This window comes from Hyla sarda, chromosome 4 (genome assembly GCF_029499605.1).
Source record: "Hyla sarda isolate aHylSar1 chromosome 4, aHylSar1.hap1, whole genome shotgun sequence".
NCBI classification, from domain to species: domain Eukaryota; kingdom Metazoa; phylum Chordata; class Amphibia; order Anura; family Hylidae; genus Hyla; species Hyla sarda.
In genome coordinates this window covers 22,484,354-22,506,613 of record NC_079192.1, presented here as the reverse complement: position 1 = coordinate 22,506,613, position 22,260 = coordinate 22,484,354, and the positions used below count along the sequence as shown (strand labels likewise).

The following is a 22,260-nucleotide window of genomic DNA, read 5'->3' as shown; positions in this document are numbered from 1 at the left end:
GCTTGGCCCCTCAAGGACTTTCACTGAGTTTTCTCTAAGTATTGGGCAGGTGATGGGCAGTGCCTGGTGTCCTCCAGACATGATGCTGCCCCCACCATGATCACTGTAGGGATGGTATTGAGCAGGTGATGGGCAGTACCTGGTTTCCTCCAGACATGATGCTGCCCCCACCATGATCACTGTAGGGATGGTATTGAGCAGGTGATGGGCAGTACCTGGTTTCCTCCAGACATCATGCTGCCCCACCATGATCACTGTAGGGATGGTATTGGGCAGGTAATGGGCAGTGCCTGGTTTTCTCCAGACATGATGCTGCCCCCACCATGATCACTGTAGGGATGGTATTGGGCAGGTGATGGGCAGTACCTGGTTTCCTCCAGACATCATGCTGCCCCACCATGATCACTGTAGGGATGGTATTGGGCAGGTGATGGGCAGTGCCTGGTTTCCTCCAGACATGATGCTGCCCCCACCATGATCACTGTAGGGATGGTATTGGGCAGGTGATGGGCAGTGCCTGGTTTCCTCCAGACATGATGCTGCCCCCACCATGATCACTGTAGGGATGGTATTGGGCAGGTGATGGGCAGTGCCTGGTTTCCTCCGGACATGATGCTGCCCCCACCATGATCACTGTAGGGATGGTATTGGGCAGGTGATGGGCAGTGCCTGGTTTCCTCCAGACATGATGCTGCCCCCACCATGATCACTGTAGGGATGGTATTGGGCAGGTGATGGGCAGTGCCTGGTTTCCTCCAGACATCATGCTGCCCCACCATGATCACTGTAGGGATGGTATTGGGCAGGTGATGGGCAGTGCCTGGTTTCCTCCAGACATGATGCTGCCCCCACCATGATCACTGTAGGGATGGTATTGGGCAGGGGATGGGCAGTACCTGGTTTCCTCCAGACATGATGCTGCCCCCACCATGGTCACTGTAGGGATGGTATTGGGCAGGTGATGGGCAGTGCCTGGTTTCCTCCAGACATGATGCTGCCCCCACCATGGTCACTGTAGGGATGGTATTGGGCAGGTGATGGGCAGTGCCTGGTTTTCTCTAGACATGATGCTGCCCCCACCATGCTTCATTGTAGGGATGGTATTGGGCAGGTGATGGGCAGTGCCTGGTTTCCTCCGGACAGAATGCTTAGAATCAAGGCCAAAAAGTTCAATCTTTTTTTCTCACAGTCTGAGAGTCCCTAAGGTGATTTTTGGAAACTCCAGGTGGCTTCCATGTGTCTCTTACTGTGGATAGGTTTCTTTCTGGCCACTCAGCCCAGATTGTGGAGGCTGCAGTCATGGTTCTGGACCTTCTTGGAGTTTCACCCGTTTCCACACAGGATCTTTGGAGCTTAGCCAGAGTGACCATTGGGTTCTTGGTCGCCTTTCTTACCAAGGCCCTTCTCATAGGCCTCCTCTGTCCCATCTGTCTGCACTTCAAACTCCTCTCTGTTCAGTATCTTGAAGTTGAGTTTTCGATATACTAAAGGGTTTGAGCTTCTGAATTCCCGAGTTAGATCATACAACTTTTCTAGCACAGGGGCCAGTGGCTCAATCCCCGCAGTGTCTGCCAACCACTGGTTATAATTCCACTGGTTCAGTCCTAGGAGGTGAAGGTATTTGAGGGGTAACCCTGAGTTTCGGTGCTCTATATACTCTTTGCGAGATTCAGAAAGCATTTGTTCCACAGGGGGTAGTGGGCATTTGCCCTCCAGTGTTAAAAGGAAAAACTGGGCCTGACAGTGAAAAAGTGGGAATGGGACCACAATTTTACAGGCCCCAATGAAGCACAAGGTGGGGTATCGGGCATGGATTAAGTGTTTATAGAGTGGCAGGAGGTGACCTTCCCCTCGGTCAGGTCTTTCTATATCTTCACCCTCCAAAAATCCCCAGTCCAATACATCCTCATATTCCACCTCTTCACTATCAGTGAGGCCATCACCAGCCCTTCTTTGGTTCCTAGGCAAAAAGAATGGGTAGTTGTATTTGTAACCAGTACAGAAAATCAATGTATCTGCCTCAACCTGTGTTCCATTCTCAAAAATGAGTTCATTACGAGTAGCACTGACCACCGGAGGTGCCAGGGAGACATTTTCTGGTGGGGTCCACTTTAGGGGAGGCCCGCGGTGGCTCAAAATGACATATTTGGCATGTGCAGAAAGTTCCATGGCTATGTCTACACCTGAAGGTCCTGAGCCTAAAAGGACTATGGAACGTGAAGAGAAGACCTCCGGATAGCGATAAAAATGGCTGTGTAATATTTCTCCTGCAAAAGTAATGAAAATAATTATAATTTAGCAAGGTCCAGGACCTCAGATGAATGTACAAATGTAGTCATTTATTAAAGCATACACATATTAAAATAGCCAACCCCCAAAAAAATTATTTTAGGAAATACCAACCTTTAAAAACCATGGGGGAGATTTATCAAAACCTGTCCAGAGGAAAAGTAGCCCATAGCCACCAATCAGATCACTTCTTTCATTGTTCACGGGCCTTTTCAAAAGTGAAAGAAGCAATTTGATTGGTTGCTATGGGCAACTCAGCATATCGACATCCCTGCCCCCTTCCCACCTGCTCCGATATGCCCACCTACCTTGCAAATATTCACGGAGGACCGTTCATCCATGCGAGTGAGAGGCTGGCGGACATATAGCAGCAGAGGCAAAAATGCTGGGTATGCCGGTCCCACCTCTATTGCGCAAAACCAGCAACTAACATATTGGCAATGGAGGCTAATAACTGGTCTATCTGTGGAACTGGACCACAGCTCTGGGTATTTTACATCTCATTTTAATGCGATTCACCCGCACTATAACCCTGCATATTGGGTTTAGTGTGAGGGAACTGGCTGTCAGTTTCACTCTGGGATGCAGTTGTTGTTTTTTAAACTACCCAGAATGCCAGCATTTAAAAAAAAAAAAAACTTGACAAACCTTCCGCCGCTCCCCCGATGCTACCGTTATCCCTCCCCCGGCCTCAACTGTAGTCTAGCAAAATGAGACTCAGCTAATCTCCGCCATATCGACGTTCCACCACGGCCAGTCATAGGCTGAGCAGTGGTGTGATTAATTAAGTCCCGGCACCAGACAGAAGACCAAAACCAGGGCCCAATACGTTACACTGCCGCTCAGCCATCCCCGGCTTAGGTGGTACACCTTTTAGCCGGTGTGACAATTCAATCACAAAAAGAAGACTGCAGAGGATGCAGGGAGTGAGCACTTGAACTTATGCAAATGTCCCCAATACCTGTAGAACATAAAAAACAATAAAAATCCCTCTTACGTTCCTCTCCGCTCCAGCACTGAGGCCTCTTCATCGTTCACCTTGTAGTGAAGGACCTGCCACAAAATGGAATTACGTCATTGCGCAGGGTGCAGGTGGACGCCCTGCACCACTAACAGAGCAGAGGATGCAGAGGCCTTAAGGGAGGACTGCAGCCAGAGACACGAAGGATAGGGGATAGGTGTCTGATCGCAGGGGGGTCTGACTGCTAGGACCCCCATGATCTCCTGAACAGGGACCCAGCACTACTGCGGATCTGCGTGGCTAATGCTCGTGTCGTCTACCTCCCTAAGAGGTCCACAGACATACCTCCTCCATTCATCTCTCTGGGAGAGGTGGGATGCACGAATGCTGCATCTACACCTCTCCCATAGAGATACATGGTGGTGGGGGGTGTTGTCCGTGGCAGAGTTAGGGTCCCAGTGTTTGGACCCCATTGCAATCAGACAGGATAGGGGATAAGTTGTATAAGGCTGCAGTACTCCTTTAAGGCAGGAGCAGAGGAAAGGTAAATGGAATTTTTATTTAGGGGGAGAGGACTTTTTGGGGGTTCCTTACCTACCTGACTATCTAAATATTGGGGGCTACTACCTAACAGGAGATTCCCTACCTTGCTAACTACTTGGGGCCTCTACCTAATAAGAGGTTTCCTACCTACCTGACTGCCTAAATATTGGGGGCTTCTCCCTAATAGGTATCCTTATGGGGGAATTCCCTAGTTACCTATCTTCTGTGGGCTTCTACATAAAAGAGGAGGATTCTTTACCTAACTATTGGGGCTTATAATAATAGGGGGGATTACCTACCTTACTACTGGGGGCAAATCCTAATTCTGAGTGTCAGTGAGGGCAAAGTCTAGAGTCACCTCTTCTGTCACGTGATATTACAAAAAAAAGGTATTGGTATCGGGGTGTACATGAAAAAAGTATCAGTACCCATACTCAGTAATGGTATCGGGACATCTGAGCGTTATTGGCCCTACACAGTGAGCACCATAAAAGAAAAAAAGATCCATGCCAAAAAGTCACAGCACTTGCTGAGCAAATTTTTCTTACCTTGAAAGTCCTTTATGCCACGAATATCAGGGATGTAGGGATAAGAGTAATGTCTGCAGAGAATGGGACACAACATCAGTCACTGAGATACAGCAGTCAGAAAGTGGAAGACGAGACAGATAGACCAGAGATCAGTCAACAAGAAAATGAAGAGGAGCTTATGGTGGACCAACCATGGAAAAACATCTAATATTGAGGTCCAGTTTCTACCCAGGGCACCAGATCCAAAGAGGAACAAGGTGGACCTCATTCCAGGTATGTCAAGTACATAAAAGCAAAGACTGACACCTCATTGGATAGATGTTCATGGCCAGCCATTTGCATTCCCAGTATCAATACTTCCCACAGCTTATAACGGAGCATGGACACCAGATATGAAGAGACTACATGTTCTAGTTCTAGCATGCTTCTTCTCTGGAGAAAGAAGCTTCTTTCCCTGGAGACTACTTTCTCCAGACTAGAACCCATATCGGCAATGGGATCGAGAGAGTTCCCAAGCCATGAGTTAAAGTAACAGGGACAATGCAGAGATGTTTTTAGGAGTACATAAACTGTTGACCTCTTTAGTTTGGCCCAGTGATTCGCCCCTCCCTGATCACAGATTGTAATGCATTGTTTTTTACTTTATTCCTCTGATAATAAGTAATGAGGGGAATGTTAGTGCAGCATGTGGTATAGTGTATAGCATAGGGAACCTGTGCTGTAGATTGTACTGTCATGCTATGTATGATTGTAATGTATTGTATGATTTGTAATGACGACTTAATGGTTACCCAAGAGCTTTTAAAAAAAAAAAAATTGCAGAATGAGTGATGGAGTGGAATGTTAGTGCAGCATGTGGTATAGTGTATAGCGTAGGGAACCTGTGCTGTAGATTGTACTGTCATGCTATGTATGATTGTAATTTATTGTATGATTTGTAATGATGACTGAATGGTTACCCAAGCTCTTTAAAAAAAACTTGTAGAATGAGTGATGGAGCGGAATGTTAGTGCAGCATGTGGTAAAGTGTACAGATTAGGGAACCTGTGCTGTATATTGTACGTTCATGCTATGAATGATTGCAATTTATTGTATGATTTGTAATGACGACTGAATTGTTACCCGAGCTCTTTCAACAAACTTTTACAATGAGTGCGGAATGTTAGTGCAGCATGTGGTATAGTGTACAGCGTAGGGAACCTGTGCTGTATATTGTACTGTCATGCTATGTATGATTGTAATGTATTGTATGATTTGTAATGACGACTGAATGGTTACCCAAGTTCTTTCAATAATCTTTTACAATTAGTGATGTAGCGGAATGTTAGTGCAGCATGAGGTATAGTGTATAGCTTAGGGAAACTGTGCTGTATATTGTACTGTCAGGCTCTGAATGATTGTAATTTATTGTATGACTTGTAATGACGACTGAATGATCACCCAAGCTCTTTCGGTAGAAATTAGGTGGAGGTGGTAACAGGTGACACTTACCCCACACACACCATAACGGCATCAAATTTTTCCAACACTTCTTCTCCTTGGGAGCTGGATATGACCCTCCAGGAGATCCGCTCTTGGTCTTCAAGGACAGGATAGACGGACACCACAGGGGTGTTAAACTGCAGAGTATGGAGCAGTGGTCTCATACTGTGGCCCTTCAGACGTTGCAAAACTTCAACTCCCAGCATGTCCGGACAGCCAACGGCTGTCCGGGCATGCTGGGAGTTTAAGTTTTGCAACATCTAGAGGGCCACAGTTTGAGACCACTGGTATGGAGACTATGGGAAGGTTAAGGTTAACATGGACAATGTTTTAAAGGGATTTTAGACTAACAGCATATCTAGTGTTGTCCCCATGGTTGTCCCAATGGTTGGATCCCATTCCTAGTAGAGAAGCGGCCAAAAATGTGATCCCCCCCGCCCCCGCAGCTTTCTTTTTTATAGAACTACAACAGGCTTATGGCTTGGACTATGGATAGGTCTAAACTACAGTGATCAGACCACCCGTCATACCGCGCTGGTAAATAAGACCTTATGGGGGAGATTTATCAAAAAGTTGCCCATAGCAACCAATCAGATCGCTTCTTTCATTTTTCAGAGCCCTTGTTAAAAATGAAAGAAGCGATTTGATTGGTTGCTATGGGCAACTTGGCGACTTTTCCTCTGCACAGGTTTTGATAAATCTCCTCCATATATGTCTGCAGTTCAGGACTAAAGACATTTATAAAGCTAAATTTTAGACAAATATTTAAAGGAGTACTCTGGTGGAAAACATTTATTTATTTTTTATTTTTTTAATCAACTGGTGCCAGAAAGTTAAACAGATTTGTAAATTACTTTTATTAAAAAAATCTTTACCCTTCCAGTACTTTTTAGCAGCTGTATGCTACAGAAGAAATTATTTTATTTTTGAATTTCTTTTTTGTCTTGTCCACAGTGCTCTCTGCTGACACCTCTGTCCGTGTCAGGAACTGTCCAGAGCAGCATTGGTTTGCAATGGGGATTTTCAGCTGCTTTGGACAGTTCCTGGTACGGGCATCAGATGTCAGCAGAGAGCACTGTTGACAAGACAAAAAAGAAATTCAAAAAGAAAAGAATTTACTCTGTAGCATACAGCTGCTAAAAGATACTGGAAGGGTAACGATTTTTTAATAGAAGTCATTTACAAATCTGTTTAACTTTCTGGCACCAGTTGATTTAAAAAAAATGTTTTCCACCGGAGTACCCCTTTAAGCCCAGACGCATGAACAGAGGTTATGGTCCAGGCCCGAGATGGACTCACCCTGATGTGTGGCCGGATAAAGAATGTATCTGTGTAATCCTCCAGGTATTTCAGCACTTCAGAATGATGGAGGAAGGATGGCAGGGAGGGATCGAATGGAAAGTCTGGAAATTCCATAATCTCTTTAGGAAGATTTGTCCTAAAAAAGGAAAAAGGACCAAAATATGTATCAGTAACCCCTTCAATGAGTTAAAGGGGTACTCTGGTGGTAAACATTTTTTTTTTTATAAACTGGTGCCAGAAAAGTAAACAGATTTGTAAATGACTTATATTTTAAAATCTTAATCCTTCCAGTACTTATCAGCTGCTGTATACTACAGAATAAGCTCTTTTCTTTTGGTATTTCCTTTCTGTCTGACCACAGTGCTCTCTGCTGACGCCTCTGTCCATGTCAGGAACTGTCCGGAGCAGGAGAGGTGTGCTATGGGGATTTTCTCCTTCTCTGGACAGTTCCTGACATGGAACGAGGTGTCAGCAGAGAACACTGTGGTCAGAAAAACTAAATTCAAAAAGAAAAGAACTTCTTCTGTAGTATACAGCAGCTGATAAGTACTGGAAGGATTAAGATTTTTAAATAGAAGCATTTTACAAATCTGTTTAACTTTCTGGCACCAACCAGTTGATTTAAAAGAAAATGTTTTCCACCGGAGTACCCCTTCAGAGTGACCAAAGTTCAAGGAGAACCTGAAGAGGAACCTGGAACCTGATGGGGAACCTGGAACCTGATGAGGAACCTGGAACTTAATGAGGAACCTGATTAGGAACCTGGAACCTGGTGAGCAACCGGGAACCTGATGAGGAACCTGGAACCGGATAAAGAACCGGGAACCCGATGAAGAACAAGATAACCTAAAGCGGGGGGAACATTTTTAGCCATGGCCTAATAATTAAGGAAAATAATAAAGAGTTAAAAAGGAGATCTCCAATTGAAATCTTTTATCCCCCACTGTGCCCGGGCTTTAAAACTATACATAATAAACTTTCACTTACCTGCCTACGATCCCCAGTTGTTCCGATATCGCCGTCCCGTTCTCCTGTCCCGGTCTCTTCCACTTCCTGCGGGTCGGTGACTTCACTCTGCACTCAGCCTATCAGCGGCCGCGACGGGACATTGCTGCGGCCGCTGATAGGCTGAGCGCAGAGTGAAGTCACCGACCCGCAGGAAGTGGAGAAAGTGGAAGAGACCGGGACCGGAGAACGGGACGGCGATATCGGAACAACGGGGGATCGTAGGCAGGTAAGTGAAAGTTTATTATGTATAGTTTTACAGCCCGGGCACAGCGGGGGTTAAAAGTTTTAGCTTAGAGAACTCCTTTAAGGGGCATTGTTAAATTACAAATCCACCCCCCCCCCCCCCCCCGCATCAACGGGAGTTGATCATCTGTTGGAATCAGCAATCACGGGAAGGGAGGAAAGCTGTTCCCCACATGATTGGAGGGCTGAGCTCCACAGTGTCTAGAATGAATGGATCAATGACCTCGTGAGTGCTCCATACATTTCTCAGGACAGTTTTCCTGTCATTGTTGGGGGTCAAATCAGTTGCACCCCCACCATATGCATAGTTATTCCCTCTAGTGTAGAGAAGGGATAATTTACCAAATTGTCAATACCCCTTTAAAGAGCAAATTTAGATATTCAAGGGGTACTCCAGCCCCAAGACACCTTATCCCCTATCCAAAGGATAGGGGATAAGATGTCTGATTGTTGGGGTCCCCCCGCCCCCTAAATGCAAGTTTATGGGAGGGGGCGTGACAGCAGCCACGCCCCCTCCCATAGACTTGCATTGAGGGGGTGGGGCGTGACATCACGACTCCGCCGTCATGTGATGTCACACCCCCGCCCCCTTCCGTGGTCGGGAGGCATTACACTGAGAGCCGCCAGCGCTTCCTACTTACAGGTGGGTACTGCATGCTAGATTGCAGGGGTCCACAGCGGCGGGACTTCCGCGATCAGACACATTATCCCCTATCCTTTGGATAGGAGATAAGATGTCTTGGGGGCGGAGTACCCCTTTAAATTTTTTTTTTTTACTGTAAATTTTTATTGAAAGCTTATCATTAAAATTACATACAGCATCACAAATTAACAACAGGAATGGAGCACATAAAGTACACAAAATCAGGAACTGAAGACCAACAGTGGAAACATGGGAGTCAGAAAAGTCCAACCCCAGCCACACTATATAACACAGTCATAAAGAAAAGGGGGAGGAAAGAAACCAACAAACACAGAACCGACAGACAACAATCAGGAAGGGGAAGACAAGACAAGGAAAAAGCAGGGAGGAAAAAGAAAAGGAAGCACAGCCAAAAAAATCCCAAAGGAAAGTCAAAAGCTAAGGGGGTTGTCTATCTGTGAATCTATCCCAGGGATCCCACACCAACAGAAAGGCCGGGACAGTATTGTTCAAAGAGGCCGTGAGGGACTCAAGGGACCGAACTTCCCATATCCTAGCTATTAGATCTTCTGACGGAGGGAGAGTTCGCTTTTACTTTGCTATAAGGGTTTTAGCAGCTAAAGAATGGTTTCCTAGATAGAGTTCTGATAGATAGTTGCAGTAGGAAGACCAGTTGATCCAGCGGGATCGTCACCCCCAACACCGCCTGAACCCTACCCCAATATGGAAGTATAAGCGGACAAGACCAGTATATATGGAACGTGTCACCCAGACCAACCCCACATCTCCAGCACTGGGGAGGAATATCAGGGTTCAACCTATTCAGCAAGACTGGAGTGTGGTACCACCCCATAAGCATTTTGTACTGCGTCTCCTTGTAGGTGGTACAAATCGAAGCCCTAGCGGCCCGATCCCAGATCACCCTCCACTGAAGAGCCGTCTCCCAATAGTTCATATACTTGTGCGAAGGAGTGATGCCATCAGGAGGGGAGATCAAGAAAGAGTAGATACTAGAAAGGAGTCCCCTCGTCTGGGGCCCGCTCCTGCACAGCCTCTCAAAGCAGGTAGGTAAAGACACAGAGAGTCGAGGACAGATAATGACGAAGCTGTACATAGCGAGTCAATTCAGAGGATGGGAGAGTCCAACGGGAAAACAGCTGGTCAAAGGTCAGGAGGGAACTGGTCACAGGGTCAACCACATCAGCCCAGCAGAAAAGGTGTACCCCTTTAAATCTAATATACATTACAAAGTATAACCATTGGAACCATAGAAGACCCAATGGGAAGGTGCATGAATACTACATAAGGCCGGAACCAATGAAGATCCAATTAAACACCTACAATAATGGAAGGTGCTGACCCAGGAGTGTATAATCAATAACCATAAGACCAAAGAAGACCATAAATATCATAACTATATAACAACGGGCCTGTGACCATGAACAGTGATCTAACCAAGGGACAACAGGACTATTTTTGGATGCCTGGTTATATAACCTCTGATCTTCAGTCATTGATGAGAGCTGAGCAAGCGTCCTCAAGACATCAGTGACCATGAATGGTGATGCGACTAAAGGACAATGGAGCCACAGTAGACCACATGGTCATATGGGACAATGAAAGGTGAAGATGTCAACACATTCCCAGATTTAGATGCAAAGTTTATTGTATTCCACAGCCCGTTTAACCAAAGATGATGTCACATGACTGGGCAATATAATATTGATAATAAAATATTATTATTGTGCCATTATCAGCTTACTTCAGATCTCTGTACATACTGGAATGTGTATTCCCGGCATATGCTGGTTCTTCTGTATAAACCCAGGTTCCCCCCACTTGACCTGTCATCTCGAACACCACTGGAGGTTCAAAGTTCCTAGATCTTAAAAGGATGTGACGTGCACTGCCAAGTCCAGCTGCCCCGGCTCCGATCACCGCCACCCGTAGCCGGCTAGATGCCATAGTGCCAAATAATGCTGTTAAAGGACAAACAAAAGGTTTAAATTACTGATCTCTATATGACTGCCCCTTATGTATGAGGATGTAAACACTATAATACTGCCCCCTATATACAAGAATATAACTACTATAATACTGCCCCCTATGTACAAGAATATAACTACTATAATACTACTTATATGTACAAGAATATAACTACTATAATACTACTCATATGTACAAGAATATAACTACTATAATACTGCTCCTATATACAAGAATATAACTACTATAATACTGCTCCTATATACAAGAATATAACTACTATAATACTGCCTCCTATATACAAGAATATAACTACTATAATACTGCTCCTATATACAAGAATATAACTACTATAATACTGCTCCTATATACAAGAAAATAACTACTATAATACTACCCCCTAGGTACAAGAATATAACTACTATAATACTGCCACATATATACAAGAATATTACTACTATAATGCTGCTCCTATATACAAGAATATAACTACTATAACACTGCTCCTATATACAAGAATATAACTACTATAATACTGCTTCTATATACAAGAATATAACTACTATAATACTGCTCCTATATCCAAGAATATAACTGCTATAATACTGCCCCCTATGTACAAGAATATAACTACTATAATACTGCCTCCTATGCACAAGACTATAACTACTGTAATACTGCCCCTATATACAAGAATATAACTACTATAATATGAATTCGGGTAGAAAAACAGACATGGTGCACATCTACAATCTTGTATAATGATCTGACTGTTTCTCAGCACAATATCAAAAACTAACAGGTTGTTAGTATACATTTTTGATCAAAAAGCACAAGCCCACTCGCCACGTCAAGGCCACCTATTTAGAGTGGGTCCCTAACGTCCCTAGCATAAAATGGCGCAGCACCGAGCGGCGACCACCACCGCCGCAACACCTATACCCACAGGGGGGAACAACCCACCGGCAGAGCGTCCCCAATGCCACTCAAACCAGTCTATGGGCCGCACCCCCCCGCAGACACGGCGCCACGGCAGTAACGGACACTGTACAGCACCACACCTGCGTGAACAAGGTGTAATAGCTCACTTACCATGCTCTCCCAGTCAGACTGAGAGGCTGCTAGGAAAGAAATGGCCCATGTGCAGCTAACTACTACTTATATAGGGTTGGGCTGAGGGGGTGGGGAAGAGTGCAGCACATGTTCAAAAAAAAAAAAAAAAAAGAGGGGATAGAAATCACAGTGTGAATTCGGGTAGAAAAACAGACATGGTGCACATCTACAATCTTGTATAATGATCTGATTGCTTCTCAGCATAATATCAAAAACTAACTTACAACCTGTTAGTTTTTGATATTATGCTGAGAAGCAATCAGATCATTATACAAGATTGTAGATGTGCACCATGTCTGTTTTTCTACCCGAATTCACACTGTGATTTCTATCCCCTCCTTTTTTTTGTTTGAACATGTTGTCTGCACTCTTCCCCACCCCCTCAGCCCAACCCTATATAAGTAGTAGTTAGCTGCACATGGGTCATTTCTTTCCTAGCAGCCTCTCAGTCTGACTGGGAGAGCATGGTAAGTGAGCTATTACACCTTGTTCACACTGGTGTGGTGCTGTGCGGTGTCCGTTGCTGCCGTGGCGCCGTGTCTGCGGGGGGGGGGTGCTGCCCATAGACTGGTTTGAGTGGCATTGGGGCCGCTCTGCCGGTGGGTCGTTCCCCCCCTGTGGGCATTGGCGTCGCGGCGGTGGTGGTCGCCGCCCGGTGCTGCGCCATTTTATGCTAGGGACGTTAGGGACCCACTCTGGATAGGTGGTCTTGACGTGGCGAGTGGGCTTGTACTTTTTGATCAAAAATGTATACTAACAACCTGTTAGTTTTTGATATTATGCTGAGAAGCAATCAGATCATTATACAAGATTGTAGATGTGCACCATGTCTGTTTTTCTACCCGAATTCATAACTACTATAATATTGCCTCCTATATACTAGAATATAACTACTATAATACTGCTCCTATATACAAGACTATAACTACTATAATACTGCTCCTATATACAAGAATATAACTACTGTAATACTGCCCCTATATACAAGAATATAACTACTATAATACTGCCCCTATATACAAGAATATAGCTACTATAATACTGCTCCTATATACAAGAATATAACTACTATAATACTGCTCCTATATACAAGAATATATCTACTATAATACTGCCATATACAAGAATATATCTACTATAATACTACCTCCTATACACAACAATATAACTACTATAATACTGCTCCTATATACAAGAATATAACTACTATAATACTGCCTCCTATATACAAGAATATAACTACTCTAATACTGCTCCTATATACAAGAATATAACTACTATAATACTGCTCCTATATACAAGAATATAACTACTATAATACTGCCTCCTATATACAAGAATATAACTACTATAATACTGCTCCTATATACAAGAATATAACTACTATAATACTGCTCCTATATACAAGAATATAACTACTATAATACTGCCCCTATATACAAGAATATAACTACTATTATATTGCTCCTATATACAAGACTATAACTACTATAATGCTGCTCCTATATACAAGAATATAACTACTATAATACTGCTCCTATATACAAGAATATAACTACTATAATACTGCCTCCTATATACAAGAATATAACTACTATAATACTGCCTCCTATATACAAGAATATAACTACTATAATACTGCCCCTATATACAAGAATATAAATACTATAATACTGCTCGTATGTACAAGAATATAACTACTATAATACTGCTCCTATATACAAGAATATAACTACTATACTACTGCCTCCTATATACAAGAATATAACTACTATAATACTGCTCCTATATACAAGAATATAACTACTATAATACTGCTCCTATATACAAGAATATAACTACTATAATACTGCTCCTATATACAAGAATATAACTACTATAATACTGCTCCTATATACAAGAATATAACTACTATAATACTGCCTCCTATATACAAGAATATAACTACTATAATACTGCCTCCTATATACAAGAATATAACTACTATAATACTGCCCTCTATGTAGTAGAATATAACTGTGAACAACAGGCAGTAGAATTGAGATATCTTGACAAATCAGTATGAAGGATCATTAATAGTTGATCACGGTGGCGATTATTGACCACCCCCTTCCATACAGAGGCTTATGAGAAGAATTCATGTACTTACATTCTGTAGTTTCCTTCACTAGTGAATCGTAACAGATCGAACTTTGCTTTGTGTTGATAAATGATTGTCAGTCTGTGTCTATGTGTTGTTGCCAGGCTGCACAGTGCAGTGTTACCCACATAACACATAAACACAAACTATATCAGGGTACAAACAAAGCCAGAGTATATGGAGTATACAGGATATAAATCGAGATTTTCCTAGCTTGTGACGGAAAATATTAGTTATATGAAGACAGGAGGCGAGTATCTTATGCATTATTCTTTCTTTAATAATGCCCATAGCAGAACAAAATTCAATAAACAATCAGTGTAAAGAAAAAACTACAACTCCCAGCAGTCCCGGGACCACAGCAGCCACTCCTCGTCTGTAGCCTCTATATAAGGACTGCCCACATATAGATCCTCCTCTTTCTTCACGCGAATCAGAGCCGCACAGGAAACCGAAACGCCAGCCAGACGTCCACACCGCTCCTTAAATCTTCGGCTAGCAAGGCCAGAACTCAGGAAACGAGGCCAATCGACGGCCTAACTTCGTCCCAACGGGGACTGTAGAGAACTCCAGCAGTGCTTAACCAACAGGTTATCCGCAGACAGGAAACCAGTCAATGCCTTCAGTATCCTGAAAAGACAATAAAAATCATAACAGGGTGGGTAGGGAGGGAAGATACTCGCCTCCTGTCTTCATATAACTAATACTTTCCGTCACAAGCTAGGAAAATCTCGATTTATATATCAGACAGGAGGCTCATATCTTATGCAAGTTCAAAGCTAATAAGTATCGACAGAGAAAACAAAATCAGAAATAGTATTACAAAACTGACATGGAAACATGATCCTCCGGTCTGAAGTAGAACCGGCGAAAGGTAGTCTCTGAAGACCAATCAGCAGCCATGAGCAAGTCAGAAAGGGAGCCCCCTGCTGTGACTATTTTAGTAGCCATAGCACCCCTAGAAGAATGAGCTCCAAACAGGGAGACGTCTATGCCCGCCATATCCATGGCGGAACGCACCCAACGAGCCAAAGTAGCGGAGACCACCGGATGGTGAGGTCTGACGTAGGATATAAGAAGTTGAGAGAAATCCGGAGACCGTAAATCTGCAGTCTGCGATTCATACGCCTGTAGGCAACGAACCACACAAAGTCGAGGATGTGCGGGAAAAAACGGGTAAAAAACCGAGTGGATACCTGTCTTGGTCCGTCGGACCACCGAAAACTTGACTCCCTGAGGCGAAAATTGTCGCCTAGAGACGTCCAAAGCCTTCACGTCCGAGACGTGTTTGATAGACACCAAACATAGAAGGACAGTCAATTTGTACGACAACAGTTTTAGGGGAAGATCGTCATTGTCTTCCCAAGAGACAAACATCTCGAGCAACCTGGAGACATCCCAGGTCGACTGATATCTCGGCCGCGGGGGCCGTGTAAACTTAATGCCACGCAGCAGTCTACATACCAGTGGGTGTTTGCCCACCGGCAAAGAGTCCACTGGGCAATGGTAAGCCGCGATAGCCGATCGGTAAATGTTGATGGAACTATAAGATTTGCCGGATTCAAAGGAATCCGCCAAGTAGTTCACCACTACAGACACAGGTGCATGTACGGGATCAATCTGTCGTTGATCACACCAACGAACCCAGAGCCTCCAGGCTGATCGATAAGCCGATCTAGTCCCGGGGGCCCAGGCCAGGGCGAGGAGATCCCTAGCTGATCTTGAAAGATCCTGGTCCGCATCCGGGACCCCGAAACCAACCACGCTAGGAGAGGAAGGTTGCCCTCCAACACCAGAGGATGTAGATCCCCGGTCGGGTTGGAGAGGAGCTGTGGAAATTGGGGCAGAAGTCTGGGGTAGTCCACTGCCATCCCCAGAAGGAGAGGGAACCACGGTTGAGTGGGCCACCAGGGGGTGATCAGTACAATCGTCGCCCTCTGGTTCATCGTATGTAGGAGGACCCTGGAGATCATCTGGAATGGGGGAAACGCGTAGTGCGTTCCCCTGGGCCAGATGAGACGGAAAGCGTCGACTGCCGACGCCTCTGGGTCCGGTCTCCAGCTGAAAAAGCGAGGTAATTGATGATTGAGGCGAGAAGCGAAAAGATCCGTACACAATGGACCCCAAAGCTGTCTCAACCGTAGGAAAACTGATCGATCCAGCCGCCAATCGCTGGAATCTAGTAAGTAGCGAGAATTCCAGTCGGCCACCGTGTTGGAGACCCCCGGAATATATTCCGCCACCGGGATAATGTTGCGCTCTAGACAGAAATGCCAGAAGTCCTTGGCAAGATCTGCAAGCATCTTGGACCTGGTGCCCCCTAGGCGGTTGACGTATTGGACCGCCGCCACGTTGTCCATGCGTAACAAAACACAACAATTGGACGCTTGTGGCAAGAAGCTCTTGAGGGCAAAAAATGCCGCTAGGAGCTCCAAGGCATTGATGTGCAGGGCGACCTCCGTGGCGGACCAAGTCCCTCCTGTGGAAGCCTCCCCGCACCGCGCGCCCCAGCCGAGACGACTCGCGTCCGACTCTATGATGACGTCCGGGCAGGAATTGAATATGGTTTTGCCGTTCCACTCGACGGCATGACGAAGCCACCACTGCAACTCCTCGATGGCTGCCGGACAAAGAGGAACTTCGTCCGCATACCTGAGACCCTGGCGCAGATGCATAATCTTGAGTCTCTGAAGGGCCCTGTAGTGCAAGGGGGCCGGGAAGATGGCTTGGATGGAGGCTGCTAATAGGCCCACCAAGCGTGCTAGTACCCTTAAGGATAAGCACCCTCTGCGTAAGACTGCTCTGATTTCCTTGCGGATCAGGGCCAGTTTGGATTTGGGGAGGCGGAGAACGGCTTGATTGGTGTCCACCAAGAAGCCAAGGAACTCCATCTCTTGTAGAGGGATCAAAACCGATTTTTCTCGGTTGATTATGAATCCCAGACTCTGCAGAAGCAGTACCGTCCATGACATGTGAAGAGAAGCTTGCGTTTTGGAGCGGGCCATGATGAGGAGGTCGTCCAGATAAATGATCAGACGGACCCCTCTGCTCCTCAAGGATGCCACCACTGGTTTCATCAGTTTGGTGAAGCACCACGGAGCTGATGACAGGCCGAACGGAAGGCAAGTAAATTGCCACATGTGGTTCCTCCAGAGGAAACGAAGAAGATGTTGTGAATCTTGGTGGATAGGGACGGTGAGGTAAGCGTCCTTCAAATCCACCTTCACCAGCCAATCGCCTGGTTGTAACAAATCGCGAAGGGAGTGAATTCCCTCCATCTTGAAATGGCGATACGTGACATGTTGGTTTAGTTCCCGAAGGTTTATGACCGGACGGTAACCGCCCCCTTTTTTCTTCACTAGGAAAAGGTTGCTTACGAACCCTAGGGAAGAAGGGTCGATCTCTCGGATCGCCTGTTTGGACAGGAGATCTTGAATCTCGTTGTCTATGAGTAACATGTTGTGTTGTGAAAAACGGATAGGGGTTGGCTGTATACCCAGGACCGGTAGAGATTGGAGTTCTATGTGAAATCCCGCTACTGTCTGTAGGATCCACGCGTCTGCCGTAATCGCAGACCAGGCGTGGGAAAAATACATCAGGCGTCCCCCCACAGGGATGTGAGCATGTGGAATATCTGGCACACTTACCGGTAGTTGGACGGGAACGGGGATATCCGCGTCCGCCACGTCCGCGCCAAGGTCGACCTCTGGGGGGGAAGAAAGGCGACGGTTGTGCCATTGGGACTGTGTAGGACGGAGGAGCCTGAGGGTACTGGTATTGGGCAGAGGGTCTGCCCTGTGGCCTATAGGAGGGGGTGCGGCCGGCAGATCGGCCTCTACCTCTGCCGGCCCGAGGAAAAAGCTTATTTGTCCCTGATTTCTTTAATGAAGTCTGGGCTTTATCCAGACCTGTAAACAGGCCGACAAACCTGTTGATGTCCTTCATCAGGTTGTCCCCAAAGAGCATTCCTGCTGCTGCAGGCCCAGACTCAGTTTCAGCTAGGTGGGACAGTTGCGGGTCGAGGCGCATCAGGATCGACCTACGTCGTTCAATCGAGCAGGTGGTGTTGGCCGTACCTGCCAGGCATATGGCCCTCTGGGCCCACCCCCGGAGTTGACGGGTATCGACAGGTTGATCTGTCGTTGCGGCCTGCTCAGACAGGTTGAGTATCTTAGTGAGAGGGCCCAATAAGTCTAAGATACGCTCCTGAATAGTTTTAAATGAGCGTTCTATTCCCTTCTTAGGGAATTTACCCGATTTCATTAGGTATTTCATCAAAATGGGGTCCACTTCGGGGGTTGCCACTACTTTATTGGGAATAAAGGGCCTGGGACACTCAGCTCTCAGCTTGTTACGGCTGGTCCTGTCTAGGGACTTACGAGCCCAGAGCTCCACATACTGGGTCACGTGAGGAAGTGGGGACCATTCACCCGATCGTGGATGAGAGATGGAATCAGGGTGAAAAAGGGGTTCACCTAGGGAGTCTAGGATCACAGTGCCCTGTGTAACAGGGTTGGCGTCGGTGTCGAACGCCGTATCCCCAGCATCCTCGATATTAGTGTTGGATTCAAAGTCGTCAGACTCGCTGGATGATCCCGACGAATCCTCGTCAGAGGAATCTACGTAAGAGTCGGGTTTGGTCCGTCTAGCGGATCTGTGCCTCTTCTCATGTAACTCCCTGAGGCCCAGGGGTCGAGTGGAGTCTGATGGATGCTGGGGTTGGCAGGCCGGGGTAGGGGCTGCCTGGAGCACATTATTATCTTCCCCTGCCGGGGAGTCAGATGTCGCCAATGTATGTTTCCTTTTATGGGAAACCTTTCCCTTCTTAATTGGCGGTTCACCGCTTTGGAATGGCGGGACAGATGCACAGGATACCGCTGGTAGTGATCCAGAGGTTACCATGGCAGAGGCCAAAGCTGCCTGAACAGACTTATTAATTAAGTCTTGTATCTGGTTGGCGGTCATAAATTGGGCCGAGTCTAAAGAGCTCTCCCCTCTACTGGGAGCAGATGAGGGTTCCTCAGCCATATTGACTAACAGGTTAACTGTAGGAGAACTAGTGGGAAAAAAGAAGGATTGATGAGGGGGAGGAATAAATTCCTGTAATCTACCAGGTTATCTTGTAGGAGACTAGAGGGAAAAGATGAGGGGAAGGAATAAATTCTTGAAATCTACCTACAGAAAATACGTATAGGGAAGTGATGGTACAGGCTCCGTCCTCCACACCGCTAGCGTTGCACTGACGCAGCGGTGGGAGGTGAGCCTGAGAGTCCTTGTACCCGGGGACGAAGTCTCGCGAGATTACGTCCGGCTGGGTACTGATTGGAAGGCGCAGGAGCGCGGTCCAGTGACGAAAAGGAAACTCCGCCCCTCTCAGCGTGTAGGCCGCGAAGAAATGCGGCCGACGCGCGAAAGATCCGCCCCTATCCCGCGCGCGCGAAGCGCAGAACGTAGGAGAAGAAGGTAAAATGGCGCCGGGAGGGGGGGGGGGGGGTGGTGTTGGGAAGCGGAGGAAGGTATGAGGAGCGGAGAGTGGAAGAGAATAGTGGAGTGATGAACCGGAGCAAGGAGAAAGACTAGCGCCGGGGAAATAGTTGTCCGAAACGGGGTAAAATCGCATAAAATGCGAATGGGCGAAGATAATCGCGATTATCTTCTCCCAACAACACAATATCTATAATAGTTATGATATAACAAGTAAGGAAAAAACCCAAAGTATTAAATCACAGATAGCACTTAGCTTGTATGCTCTGCCATGAGCAGAAAGAAAGAGGAGGATCTATATGTGGGCAGTCCTTATATAGAGGCTACAGACGAGGAGTGGCTGCTGTGGTCCCGGGACTGCTGGGAGTTGTAGTTTTTTCTTTACACTGATTGTTTATTGAATTTTGTTCTGCTATGGGCATTATTAAAGAAAGAATAATGCATAAGATATGAGCCTCCTGTCTGATATATAACTCAGGATCAGTACAGGATAAGTAATGTAATGTATGTACACAGTGATCTCACCAGCAGAATAGTGAGTGCAGCTCTGGAGTATAATACAGGATATAACTCAGGATCAGTACAGGATAAGTAATGTAATGTATGTACACAGTGACCTCACCAGCAGAATAGTGAGTACAGCTCTGGAGTATAATACAGGATATAACTCAGGATCAGTACAGGATAAGTAATGTAATGTATATACACAGTGACCTCACCAGCAGAATAGTGAGTGGAGCTCTGGAGTATAATACAGGATATAACTCAGGATCAGTACAGGATAAGTAATATAATGTATGTACACAGTGACCTCACCAGCAGAATAGTGAGTGCAGCTTTGGAGTATAATACAGGATATAAATCGAGATTTTCCTAGCTACCATGACGGAAAATATAAGTTATATGAAGACAGGAGGCGAGTATCTTGCATTAATCTTTCTTTTATTGATGCCCATAGCAGAATATTATTAAAATAACAAATTTAATAGAAATTTTTTGAAAAAACTACAACTCCCAGCAGCCCTTGCGCCTTCCTCCTCCCATCTCCTGTTGACTGGTGCTATAAATGAGGCTGCCAGAAGATCCCCCTCCTCTTTCTTGCTGCGATGTCTAGACTGACAACTTAGTCCCGGAACACCGCCATGTAGCACAGCTCCGTCTCAGGAACCCTTGAACAAACGGCCAACCGGGCCGCGAACCTTCTGACCATCTGGATCAGGAACTCTGTAAGAACAACAGGAACCGGACGTTTCAGCGTCCACTGCCACGAAGACGTCGTCGACCGCTCTGTTCAGTATCCTAGAAAGAAAACAAAACATCATAATAGGGTGGGTCGGGAGGGAAGATACTCGCCTCCTGTCTTCATATAACTTATATTTTCCGTCACGGTAGCTAGGAAAATCTCGATTTATATATCAGACAGGAGGCTCATATCTTGCAAGTTTAAAGCTAACAGATACAGCCAAACAGAAAATAGTAGTGCAAGACAAATCAGAGTATCGCCACAGATACATGTTCCTCCGGTCTCAAATAAAACTGACGAAAAGTCGTCTCTGACGACCAATCGGCGGCCAATAAAAGGTCCGCAAGTGAACCTCCCGAGGTAACCACTTTAGTGGCCATAGCCCCTCTAGAAGAATGGGCACCAAACAAGGAAACGTCGACGCCCGCCATTGACATGGCCGACCGCACCCACCTGGCCAGAGTGGCCGAGCTGACTGGAAGATGGGGCTTCACATAGGATAATAAAAGTTGAGTATGAGATAGCGAACGTAAGGTCGCTGTCCGCGTTTCATACGCTTGGAGACAACGTACTACACAAAGTTGTGGATGAGTCGGAAACGAAGGGTAAAAGACTGACTGAAGTCCCGTCTTGGTTTTCCGAACGACCGAAAACCAGACTCCTTCAGGTGAAAATTGTCGCCTAGAGACGTCCAGAGCACTAACATCCAACACCCGTTTAATGGAAACTAGACAAAGTATAGTAGTCAGTTTGAACGACAAATATTTTAAGGATAGCGCTTCGTTGGCATCCCAGGAGGTAAAGAGGTCTAATACTCGGAAGACATCCCAAGTTGATTGATATCGAGGACAGGGAGGACGTTTAAATTTCCCTCCCCGCAATAATCTACACACTAACGGATGTTTGCCAACCGGTAGAGAATCCACCGAACAGTGATATGCCGATATGGCAGATCTGTAAACATTCAAGGAGCTGTAAGATTTCCCCGCCTCAAAGGCATCTGCCATATAGTTAACTATGATGGGAACAGGTGCTTGAATAGGATCAACCTGTCGATCACACCAATGAACCCATAAGGACCAGGCTGATCGATACGCCGATCTAGTCCCTGGGGCCCAGGCCAGGGCGAGGAGGTCTCTAGCTGATTGCGAAAGGTCGCTACCAGCGTCTGGGACCCCAAAACCATCCACACGAGGAGTGGAAGCTTGCCTTCCTGGATCAACGGGTGGGGTTCCCTGTTCGGATTCGTGAGAAGCAGAGGTGAGTACGGAATCAACCGGGGATAATCGATGG

The 22,260-nt window shown here is 46.0% G+C and overlaps 1 protein-coding gene across 2 annotated transcripts in view; it reads right to left on the bottom strand.

The window, feature by feature from the left end:
• Nucleotides 1-891: 891 nt before the first annotated feature.
• The window catches only part of LOC130367608 (uncharacterized), a 32,855-nt gene continuing 11,486 nt past the window's right edge, over nucleotides 892-22,260 (bottom strand). For both annotated transcript variants that reach the window (XM_056570141.1, XM_056570139.1), the window contains exons 2-6: nucleotides 10,764-10,980; nucleotides 7,105-7,243; nucleotides 5,815-5,942; nucleotides 4,342-4,394; nucleotides 892-2,267 (exon numbers count right to left, since the gene is read on the bottom strand). In XM_056570141.1, coding sequence (XP_056426116.1) covers nucleotides 1,354-2,267; nucleotides 4,342-4,394; nucleotides 5,815-5,942; nucleotides 7,105-7,243; nucleotides 10,764-10,966 — 1,437 coding nt within the window. In that variant the 5' untranslated portion in view covers nucleotides 10,967-10,980 and the 3' untranslated portion in view covers nucleotides 892-1,353. The remainder of the gene's footprint in view (nucleotides 2,268-4,341; nucleotides 4,395-5,814; nucleotides 5,943-7,104; nucleotides 7,244-10,763; nucleotides 10,981-22,260) is intronic.